Below are 12178 nucleotides of genomic sequence, written 5' to 3'. Positions count from 1 at the left end.
AGATGGGGAACATTGTAAACTACACACTGCACTTTCAGTGTCTACATAAAATCTCAAGGTGAAGGTAAGACGTAAATAGGACAGAAATATATCGCTTCTATTTAAAACAAATCTAATCCTCAAAATAATAATGATAATTCAGTATTATAATACAAAACCTGACTGGGTCCCACAGCAATAATTTAGAATTATGCAATATTCAACTGGGTTCTAAAAAGTGAAGTAGGTTTAGCACACCTTGTTCATTCAGAATTAAAAATATATGAAGATAAATCATGTTTTTTTATTATGCTACTATGTAGAATTGTATATAGAATATAAATTAGGGTTGTGAATAAAAAAAAAATAAATGTATATTTAAAATTACATCACGTAGTTTTCTTTGATAAATCCCTATTAAATTATGGTTCATTATGCATTCAACAAACATAAAAAAAAAATCGTATACATGCCATAAAATCACATGTTTGTAATGTTGTAATTACAATTTGGGCAAGATCTTTTGGCTTTTACCAGTGGACTTTTTTTAATAATAGGATAAAATGGGCAGATTCAATTTATATAAAACTATATTGGCAAGAGAAACTTAAATGTACATTGCCAGTGCATTATAAGACACTATAAATACAGATATAAAACATATTGAATGCTGAAGTTTAATTTGCTGAAGTTCAAAACTATTATTTTCTCTGGCTGCCGTTCAGTCTCAACAAGTATACCTGTCTGCAGCTTGCTGAACGGCCAGGTCCTTCAGTCTCTATCGCGCACACTCTGGGTCTCTCTCGGCCGTTTTCTCTTTTGACAGTGGTTAAGACGACAGAAGTTGCACATTTACAGGCGATGCGAAGAGATACGGTAGCTTGGTTCACCGTTTGCGGGTGAAGTCTCCATTCTCCGTACAGTAAATCCGCTCCCGTGTTTATTATGCCTGGGACACGTGTAGCGCGTAATGAATAAGCGTGTGCTGCTCGCTCCACACAATCAGTTTCTGTGCTAGGATGTGCAGTCGATTCGAGCGTGTACCTCCTGAAAATTTATATATGCCAATGTTAGCCACAGAAAGTGGGGAAAAACATTAGTGAATTTTCGCCCATTGTACAAAGGTGCCACGATTTGTTCCTGGCAGGCAACAGATGCCCTAACCCCGCCCCAACCCAGATCAGACCCTGTAAGGATGAGTAGCCTGCCAGGAACAACTAGACACCTTTCTCCTATCGCATGAAGTTTCAGGAATTAAAAAAGAAAGACGGATACTGCATTAATTGCATAAATTTATTTTGACGCGTTAAACAAAAAATGCTCATTAATGCATTTCATTTCCCAGCCCTAATATAAATAAAAAAATGCATTTCAATGAAAATTTAATTTTCCCTTGTGTTCATTTAGTGAAAAACTGTGGGGAAACATGTTTTTATTATTTTAAATAGATTTTTATTCAATGCCTTTAAAATATTGAATCTACTTGGCTACAATGGCTGTTTGGATGAAATTATGGATCCTCTAATAAAAAAAATGTTTTGAGCCATTTCAAATCAAATACATTATTATTGAGATATATATATATATTGAATATCGTCAAAACGGCTGAAAAATATCAAGATTTAATTTTTGCTGCCATATTGCCCAGCCCTACTTCAAATTACTATTGTCATTTTTTTTCCTTGCCGATAACATATACCCTTTCGTATGACGGTTTTAGTGCCACTTAAAAATAATTCTACGATTTCGAGCATAAAGTAAAAATTACAACAATAAATGTCATATCATTATGAGATTAAAGTCGTAATATTTTGAGAATAAAGTCAAAATTACGAAAAATAAAGTCGTAGCATTATGAGATTATTCTCAAAATATTACTACTAATCTCGTAATGCTATGACTTTATTTTTTGTAATTTTAATTTTAGACGTAATATTTTGAGAATAATCTCGTAATGCTACCACTTTATTTTTCGTAATTTTGACTTTATTCTCAAAATATTACTACTAAAGTCAAAATTACGAAAAATAAAGTGGTAGCATTACGAGATTATTCTCAAAATATTACGTCTAAAATTAAAATTACAAAAAATAAAGTCGTAGCATTACGAGATTAGTAGTAATATTTTGAGAAAATCATAATATTTGAATCTCATAATGCTACAGATTTATTCTTGAAACTTTTACTTTATTCTGGTAAAAGGCACGTTATGAGATTATTCTCAAAACATTTTGACTTTATTCACGTAATACTATTACGACTTTATTCTCGAAATCGTAGGTTTTTTTTAACGTGGCACTAAAATGCCATCGTACTTTCAAGAGATTGTTAAGAGCTAAAATATGCTTCTGTAGAAGCCACGAGCCAGGGACATTTCATCTCCTTTTTTTTACTTGTTTAAATTCTAAATTCCCATGAAATACTACATTACCCACAATCCTAAAGCAATAACCACCAATCAGAGAAGCTGTTACCATGGAACCAGGAATCATGGCAATCTAAATATATTCCATTACGCATTCCAAATGAATTGAATCAGTCTGTCTACACTCTAGTTTTATATTCTAACATTGTTGCTTATTCGATTATGATATTTGCAATGTTTAATAGGATGAGAAGTTCATACCGTCATAAAAGAATGAAAGTAAACTGCACCTGTTCATGTTTGTTTGTTAGCTTTTTTGCCAACTTTCATACACTTTTATATTTTTCCTAAGCATTACATGTTGTTATGTTGTGATTCATCTGGCTTTGGGTTAACTGTTTAATGAAGAATTATTTTAAACCACTATGGAGAAAATTACTTCCGAAACCAAGGCCACTGAAAATGTGGGTAGTCGCTGTTACATTATATATCATCCCACTGACAGAAAGAAGACATTTCTCGACATATGTGATTCATGATGATTCTTACCTCTGCCAGCAGTGTGAATGCATGATGTGTCCACAGCTGCCCGTGTGTGTGCCGAACGACAGGTCAGGGTGCATGAACAAAGGGTCATACTTATCTGCAAGACGAACACAGAGAGACATTCATAAAAGAGTGATACTCAAACACAGTATATAACCCAGTATAATAAGAGAAAAAAAGAAAAAACGGAGACATTCAGTCAAACACTACAAGTAAGGCTTGGACACACTAAGTAAATTTATTAGGAGAAGCATTAAACAATTGTCCAGCATACATGTGAACTCCTTCAATACGGTTTAGAAAGCATCCCAGGATGCAACTCATGAAGATATTTCGAAGTATGTCGAGAGTGTGCAGAGCTGTAATCTAGACAAAAGATGACTACTTTGAAATAACACACAGAAGTATGGGAATTATGCATTGCCACAAATTTTAAATCAACAAAACAAGGTTCTTCATAGGTCTGATAACTTCATTAATATTACTATTGATGAAATTTAAGAATAACAGTAAATAATGAGTAGGTGTGTCCAAACCTTTTACTGGTGGTCTGTTTTTATTTGCCTGTCAGATGAACCACACACACAGACTAACCTGGGTTGTGTGGCGGTCTCTTGCGGTTTTTCGACATGACTGTGGAGCGCTGGACAAAAGCAGCAAGCACCATTGCTTTGCCGTCAGCCCGGATCTCTTGTTCCTCCTGACACAAGATGCACGTCACCATCTGCCTCCTTTCACTGCCACCTGCATGCCACCGTCGCGGGCCCACACACACCAGTGCACTGTCACACGAACTGGGGCTAAGGGAATTATGGAGGTGTATGTTTCAATGCTCTGTGTTTAATAGGGCTTGGTGCGAAACCAAATATGTGCAATATTTTCCCGCATTACATGCATGATGTGTACCTGTGCTCCAGTGAGGAGGTAGGGGAGACGTCCAGCTCCTCCAGGCTCTGCTGAAACAGCTCTTTATTCTCGTTGATGAAGTGTCTCTGCATCTCTGACATCTGAGCCATGATCTTCTCCCTGCGCAGTCGTGCCATCTCCGCTTTCCTCTTCCGCTCTGCCTTATCTTTATCACGCACCGTCTATACATAAACACCCAGTGTGACAATAATGCAACATTAATGCGTCATGATGCATGTGTGTTGTCCTTACTAGACTCACCTCCTCTTGACTGTGCCCTGAGCTGTCAGTAGGGGGCGCACTGGCTGTGCACTCTCGTGTGGTCTTGATGTTGGTCACCGTCTGCGGACACAAGTAGAGAATGAGTACAAAATCTGTTTATTTAATTTGCATCTTTACTCTATTGTTTTATGGCTGTAATTTGTTTCCTTCATTTCATTTCAGACTAAGTTTACTTATTATAATTGGAAAAACATGAAGCAGTGTTTACCTAAAATTTTGGTATCGTGACAACCCTTGTTGCAGGTAAACGGAAAATTATTAAGCAAAATTATATACCTCAGATTGTTTTAGAGATATATCAGGCAAATAATCAGTACTACTAGTAATACTTCTGGATAAATGGAAATTTGAACCACAAACTCTACACACTGCCAATACATGCAGTGTTCTGCTGCATTCTAGTGGACAGTTGCGCCATTTACACATTCTAGTGACAGGTGTCTCTGTAATAAGACGCTGATCTGCTTTACCTTGAGGATCCAGCGAATCATGTCCTTGTGCACCTCCAGATGAGGAGCATTCTGCAGGGTCTCCAATAAAGCCAAGATACTGGGAGTGTTACCAGGGGCCTCACCTGGCCCTACAATAAAGACATCAGGTCAACCATCTAATCAAGCACAAGTGAGTGTGTTTGGATATGAAAGAAAGGTACAGCCATTAGACAGAGAGCCTTACTGGAGATTTTGAGAGTGAAGTTGAAGCTCGTGTCATGATCTTCTGAGCTGCTGATGAGATGTTGCTGTTCTTCCACCAGACCCATGCCAATCAGATGCAGCACCTGAAGGAGAAATTCACACTGAACTCTAGACTCCACAGTCAACCAACTGATAGTCTCTGATAGGCCATGGCAGGGTTCCCACTCTTTTCAAGTCACAATTTTCCAGGACATTTTGTGTGCAAAAAATGGTTGTAATGTTTAAGCAAAAAACTTTTCAAAATTCCATATTCTACAGTTTAATTAAATGCAATCATCGAAATGGTGTCAAACCAAATGAATTTGTTAAAAATGTAATCAAATGAAAATAGAATTATTTTCTACAGAACATTGCATTATTTTTATCAGATGAAGTACTTTTCTACAAAATCCTCACAGCACAATCTGAAACAACACTGGAGATATTTTTGTGAAATGAGGTGCTGCACAACAATATCACAGATGTGAGATATTGCTTTAGTATTATTATTTAATTGCATTAAACATGATATTTTTCCCATTTCAAGCATCCATTTAAATTTTGCTTTTACTTTAACATCAAAAACACACAGAAATGTCATTTTCTCACCTCCGGATAAGTCAACGACAATTAAACACAAAAAGCTATCATTTCATTAAAATACATACAGTATATATATAGTATGTATGTGCTGCACGCTTCGGAGCACTCTGCTCACTGTGATCTACTACATACATACTGTACACACACCTAGAGCACGTGTGATGCTCATGATGATTTCAGTGTATGAGTGGCTTCACACATTCATTTTGAAGCATGCAGCACATGTAAATTATATATTTATTTAATTAAACCCTTTTGCGGTTTAATAATCACACTTGGACATGTTGAGATTTTAATTTGATTGTGCATTCAAACATTAATTTTTGTCCCAAATATCAAATTCTGTGACATTCCGCATCTTACAACTAATGCAATTTACTGGATTAGGTGAATCCATCCATTTTGTCTGCATCGTGGAAATCATAGGGACCTACATGTGGTAACGGCGGTATAAGCAGACTGTTTAATTACCGAAAATTAATTTACAAACCAAGGTGTAAAGGCCGCATCACCACGCTACCACCTTGGGGTGTTAATTCATAAAAATACAAAAAACTGCATCCGACCGTCATCATTGTCTAAACTCAAATGTTTCTGAATACTACAGCTTTTTCTTGGTTGAAAACATAGCAAAAATTTCTACGGAATGGATCAACACATGATAAAATACCTTAAACAGAGCTGAAAGTGTTACGCTCCTATTAGTAACTGAAAATATAATCAAATATGCCTAAATATTTAATATGAACACTCAAGGGACATCTTCAAATTCTGTGGTGCTTCCTGTGAGGGAACAAGTTCTGCTTGCACAGATTCCGTGAGTTTCACGTTACATGTTGATCAGATGGCCTCTTCCTGTCAAAGTGGACGGTTCTTGGACAGAAAGAGCTGTCCCCTGATAGTAGTATGGAATATTTCTACCATGGGAGCAATTCAAGCTTGAAGTACCACCTATTTTCAGCAGGGGGCAGTAAGTGAAACTCCAGTTGTATAGGCACAGTGTTGCGCAAATGTACTGACAACAAACCACACTCAGGCTTGCTTGACACTAGCGACGACACAAGATAAGGACACGCTGTCAAACACAGCTGGACGGAGAGCAAATCCAAATGCAGGGATCACGAGATGTGTTTCAAACTATGTTTAACTTAACACATCAACCTAAAAACGCTGTGTTTATGATGCGACGCAACCAAAGTGAGTCACTCCAAAAGCGTCCATCGGACGCAGGTGTACACTGACGCGTCCTTTTAAAATCACTTATAATAAATCTATCTCAGACAGATTCATGAATTAAATTACTAAATGGTTTGCTGTGGACTATAGGCCAGTGATAGGCTTGTGTTCAATTATACGGAAATAAACAATATATTGCCTTCTAAAGCCACTTTTTGTATTGTCTTATCAATGCTTTACTCATCTGCCACAATAATGAAATGCATTTTAATTATCTGAGTTTATAACATACTGCATGTTATATTTTTAGTTATTTAAATAAATCAGTTTCAGTGTATAATTATTTAATCATATTTTAAATAATTGTTATTTGAGGCCCTTTATTAAAACATTTTGATCGATTGACAGCCCTAATCAATATATGACATGCAAGAATTACTCATCATGTGTTAAATAAATATAAAAGGCAAACGCAGGTTTTCGCTCGCTCACACACAGACGTACCCTCTGGAGCATGGACTCAGACCAGTGCCCTCCACTGGGCTCCATGGCCCATTGCAGTACAGCTCCCAGAATCCCCAGCAGTACATCACACTGCAGGATGTTCACCAGGCTGGCAAACAGTGGGCAGAACCGAGGAAGAACTGGTGGAGGGAGAACTAAAAATGCACACATACAAATCAAGTCACATTATGAGCGTGTACCGTACTAATAGGCTAAAACATATGTAAAAGAGTTCTCTTTCACCATCTCGTGTTTGAGATCCACCTATGGGAAAGGCAAACACACCTAACCTCTGCAGAAGCATCAACCTCTGCAATTGCACCAAGTCTGGCTTGAAAGACAGGAGCGCGTGTCCAATGCCGCTGTAAGGCCCCACCCTTACCTGAGGGCATAAAAGGATCTGCACGTGCTACTCGTTACCTCTATGCAGAATACTCATAGCTCGACTGGTTTTCACATTTAAAAGTGATTTGATTTGACATTTGGCCGTGTCAGCTCCTGAGTAGGTGATTCAGACAACTACGCATGGCTACAGGCTTCAGTTTGCCAAAAAAAATTTCAGCGGTGTAATTTTCTCACAGACGAACTAAAGCTCTGCTCATTTTCTGGAAGAGGAAATTTCTTCTCTTCTAGAGAAAGGGACAATTCAGATAGTTCCCACAAACCAATGTCAACAGGAGTTTTATTCACGTTATTTTCTAGTTCCAAAGAAGGGTGATTCATTGCACACTTTTTTTGGATCTCAGAGTGTTGAACAGACATTTGAGAAAATACAATTTCAAGATGTTAACATACAACACTCTCTCTCGTTCAATACATCAGAATGAAAAGTCGTATCGACAGATTCTTCCCTGACCGGATGGGGTGCCACCCAGGAGGGCAGGAGAGTGAATGGGACGTGACCAACCGAACTACGCTCAGCTCACATCAATTATCTAGAGCTCCTCACTGTTTGGAAGGCTCTGAGACACTTTCTGCCCTGCCTTCAGGGGCATCATGCCCTGGTGAGCTGCGACAATACTACAGCCGTAGCACACATCAATTGCCAAGAAGGGATGCGCTCCCCTCAGCTTCACTTCCTAGCCCACAAAATGTTGGTATGGAGCAGTCAGCACTTCTTGTCATTATGTGCAACTCATATCCCGGGTGTTTTAAACTCAGGTGTGGATCTCCTATCAAGGGGGAACCCTCTCTACGGAGAGTGGCGACTCCACCCTCAAATAGTGTGCATGATATGGGAGGTTCGGTCAAGCTTCCATTGATCTCTTTGCCTCGGGTGAAAACGGCCATTGTCCTATGTCCTTCTTGCTAAAGGACAAGGACGTTCCCCTTGATGTAGACGCACTAGCACACCCATGGCCCAATGTGCTGCTCCTTTACCCCACTCAGCTTGATTTTTCCCATCCTAGCCAGAGTGAGGGAGCAGAGCTTGACACAAATTCTCATACGACCAGCCTTGCCTGCTCCCGTTGAGCACGGACCTCTTGTCTCAGGCAAACGGAGAAATATACCACCCTCACCCAGACAGTGAGGTCCAACTTAATACATTGGGGCTTCACCCCAGGGTGGTCGTCACCATACAAAACGCCAGGGCCTCATCCACAAGGTCTTTGTATAAGTGTAAGTGGCAAGTGTTTGAGAAATGGTATAATACACATCATTTGGTGTCATATCAGTGTTCAGTCACTGACATACTATGCTTTCTACAAAACCTTCTGGACAAGGGCAAATCCTTTTCAACCATCAAGGTTTACCTGGCAGCCATTTCTGCTTGACACATTGGCTTTAGTGATGCAACAGTGGGACAGCACTCTCTCATTCTTAAAAACATGTAGGGTGCTCTCCATTCTGTGCCAGTTACTAGAAAGCTTGTTCCTGAGTGGGACCTCTCCGTGGTGCTGGAGGCTCTGTCACAGCAGCCTTTTGAGCCCTTGGGGAATATTTATTTAAAGTCACTGTCTTATAAAACAGCTTTACTCCTGGCGCTGGAATCAGCCAGGAGTGTCAGTGAACTGCATGCCTTATCTGTTCATTCTTCTTGTACAAGATTTTCCCCGGGCATGGAGAAGGTTTATCATGTATTTGACAAAAACTTTTATCATGTATTTGTGTAGGATTGAGAATATCAGAAAGAGTGACCAGCTCTTTGTCTCATGGGCTTCCCCCCACAAGGTAAACCTTTATCAAAACATTGCCTTTCCCATTGGCTTGTGGAAGCAATATTTATGGCATATAGCAATAAGGGGCTCCAGCCCCCCTTAGGCCTAAGGGCCCACTCCACGAGAGTGTCACCCCATAAGTTTCACATCAAGCACTTTGCATAGCCTCTTCTCTCTTCTTTATAAGGCGTATGGGTTATAGAGCCTGCTGATATTATATAGGATGAGTAAGGCAAAGCCTTTAATTAGGAGACCATCCTTTTTAGCTGACAGCATCTCCCTGTGAGTGTATAGGGCAATCGGGAAGTTGTCCATATCTTCCCATAGGTGGATCTCAAACATGAGATGTTTCAGAGAACTGGGGTTACAGAATAGGTAACCTATCATTAGGTGATTTGAGCAAAACATTATCATGATATTCCTAAAATTTGTCTGAAAAAAAAAAAAAAAAAAAAAAAAAAAAAGTCCTCCTTTTCTCCTACATGGGAAACTATACATTTATTAGAATGCCCATTCCCTACCATCATTTTGCACAACCACAGATTTTTACTGATTAACCAGTTTCAAAACAGTACATCACCCACCCCGTAAATGTAAATTAAAAATGCATATTAAAATAAAATATTGATAAGATTATAATACCTGAATCTTCCCCGTTTTGCCTCTTAATCTTTCTCTGAGCCTCTTCAGCCTAAATGACCATAAGAAAATTCATTTCACATGGGTTTAAAATTGAACAATTATGCTTTGAGAGTTGTAACATGCAGTGTTACCTTAGACTGGTCCGCTCTGGAGTAATGGTGGAAGTAAAGATTGAACATCTTTGCACACTCTGGCCTGAGTTTATAAAGTCCTCTGCCAGTCACACCAGGCTTCCTGTACAACACAAATCAGACAGGATTACACACAGAGGCACAATCCAAATCTTTGTACTACACACTTAAATTCAGGATACTCACTTAAACAAAGCCACACTATCGATGACCCTTTCCATGCCGGTCTCTTTATTCTCCTGTGGGCAAAAGACAGACAGGGACCAATCAGTTTTCCTCAATTACAGAGGTAAAGTGTCTCAAACGCCACTAGGTGGAACTCGTGTCACAGATGAAGAGGTTCAGATTTGCTCGCCTGTCCTTTTGTCCAATTCAACATCCAGCAATTCACATGTTGCAAATTGAAATACATAATTCAATCTTTTCCTGACAACCAAAGTTGGTGTAATTGTAAGATTCTAGTAGCGATTTCAAACCATATGCAACTATATGACCTATTGACAAGCCAATGATAGTCTTTGCTCAACAAAGTAGAAGATTAATGATGGGACTCGAAATGAATTGACGTTTTTGATTCTGATCTCATTTGTTTCTGATTTTGGTTCCTTGGCAACTCCATTAAGAATTGTTTTAGTAATCTAAGAAAGAATTGACTATTCTTACTGCATTCACAGTAGTCTGTTGGAACATTACAATTCTTGATATAAACAGGTTTTTGTCCATACATGATTAAAAATTATATCTAGCAAACTATCTTATTATTTCTCATAAAACCACATAAATAATTTGTTTGCGGGGGAAAAAAAGCCTAAAGAAGTATTTCCACTGCAAACGCACATAAGTGGCATCTACACCAGAAAAGGTGCATTAATGAAGGTGTTTAATTGTGGTAAACAATGTATAACAAGCTTGAAACTTGCTTGTTTATTACTGTGCACAGCTGACAAAGAAAATAAGACATGCTGCCATGACAACTGCAAGTTTTAGGTGGCTCTGATGCATGTAATGCATTTTTTGCACATATTTTATTAATTCGTTTTATCCACATTGAATGTTCCAAGAACTGTTAATGGAAGCAAACGTCATTCGGTTTTTATTATTAAATAAATTCCCAACCACATCCAAGAAACATTTCTAGACAGCAAGCCTGGATAAAACATCATCTGCCAGGATGAAGAGAAAAAGGAGTTTTAAGATGAGATATAAATGCATCAATATTAAAGGATGCAAAGTCTCAGGGCTGGAACACAGAAGATGTCTTCAGTTATACAATCTAAAAAAATCTACATCCTCTAGTACTTTCTATAAAAATGGCAATAAACATTGACCAGAAGTGCTTTAACCCATTGGGAACAATGGGCTTTTTAATAAGAGACTGGAGCCTTTGACAGACATTTATACAGTATGTACAAGCTTAACACTTCTATGTTAAAATATTGTATTCTATTGGTGTAACACACAACCTCTCATGGCTTATCGCCTTAATAATTACTGCCCAAAATTAAGGTGATTATTGGTATAAGATGAAAGCGATTTTAAAATAAGCTGCACTGTAAAGGTGTTGTAACTAAATAAAGGTGGCTGTGAGGATTGACTCACATTCTCAGGCAGGGCTTTGACCAGCTCGCTGTGGGCCATAGGTCGAATGCACAGCTGATGAACAATCTCTCTCTTTATCTCATCACTGCTCTCCACCTGACCAACACCAGCTGTGTATCGCTCGCCTGAAGAAACAAAAAAACACGCATGACTCGTTTATTCACTTTCTACTGTGTCTGATAATCTGAACTAACAGCTATTACAAAGCTGAAGTGTGTTGAGTAATGATCAGGACTCACCCACGACCATAATGACCAGGTGCAGCATCTCTTCAATAAGTGTGTTATTCTGCTGAACCACATCCTGACAGATTGAGAGAGAGAGAGAGAGAGAGAGAGAGAGAGAGAGAGATGCATCATTGGCAACAGAAATGGTTTTTTTTTTTTAAAGAGATGGAAACAAAAAACAGAGGAGGAAAAAGAGATTACAATGTAAGAATACCTTGTTAGCATTCTCTCTGCTGCATCTCTTCCTATAGTCTGGTGTGCTGAAGATATGATAAAGCTCAAAACGACTCATCAAGATCATCAGGAAGTGGTTTGGATCCATCATGGAAGCTCCAGCCTAGATTTAAAAAAACAAAAAACAAAAAAAAAACACTGTACATGATCT

General features: G+C 38.5%; 1 protein-coding gene across 5 annotated transcripts in view; it reads right to left on the bottom strand.

Annotated features, from left to right (window-relative positions):
- Positions 1 to 12178, bottom strand: part of LOC127413693 (E3 ubiquitin-protein ligase UBR2-like) — a 61691-nt gene that overhangs the window by 19488 nt on the left and 30025 nt on the right. For all 5 annotated transcript variants that reach the window (XM_051651026.1, XM_051651029.1, XM_051651025.1 and 2 more), the window contains exons 19-31: positions 12008 to 12130; positions 11806 to 11869; positions 11567 to 11691; positions 10154 to 10206; positions 9968 to 10070; positions 9837 to 9885; positions 7036 to 7190; positions 4754 to 4856; positions 4549 to 4658; positions 4058 to 4138; positions 3797 to 3978; positions 3485 to 3690; positions 2894 to 2987 (exon numbers count right to left, since the gene is read on the bottom strand). In XM_051651026.1, the coding sequence (XP_051506986.1) occupies positions 2894 to 2987; positions 3485 to 3690; positions 3797 to 3978; positions 4058 to 4138; positions 4549 to 4658; positions 4754 to 4856; positions 7036 to 7190; positions 9837 to 9885; positions 9968 to 10070; positions 10154 to 10206; positions 11567 to 11691; positions 11806 to 11869; positions 12008 to 12130 (1448 nt within the window). The remainder of the gene's footprint in view (positions 1 to 2893; positions 2988 to 3484; positions 3691 to 3796; positions 3979 to 4057; positions 4139 to 4548; positions 4659 to 4753; positions 4857 to 7035; positions 7191 to 9836; positions 9886 to 9967; positions 10071 to 10153; positions 10207 to 11566; positions 11692 to 11805; positions 11870 to 12007; positions 12131 to 12178) is intronic.

Source organism: Myxocyprinus asiaticus, chromosome 23 (genome assembly GCF_019703515.2).
Source record: "Myxocyprinus asiaticus isolate MX2 ecotype Aquarium Trade chromosome 23, UBuf_Myxa_2, whole genome shotgun sequence".
Classification (NCBI taxonomy): Eukaryota; Metazoa; Chordata; class Actinopteri; order Cypriniformes; family Catostomidae; genus Myxocyprinus; species Myxocyprinus asiaticus.
The sequence above is the reverse complement of the archived record's forward strand: the minus strand, read 5'-3'. Positions and strand labels throughout refer to the sequence as shown.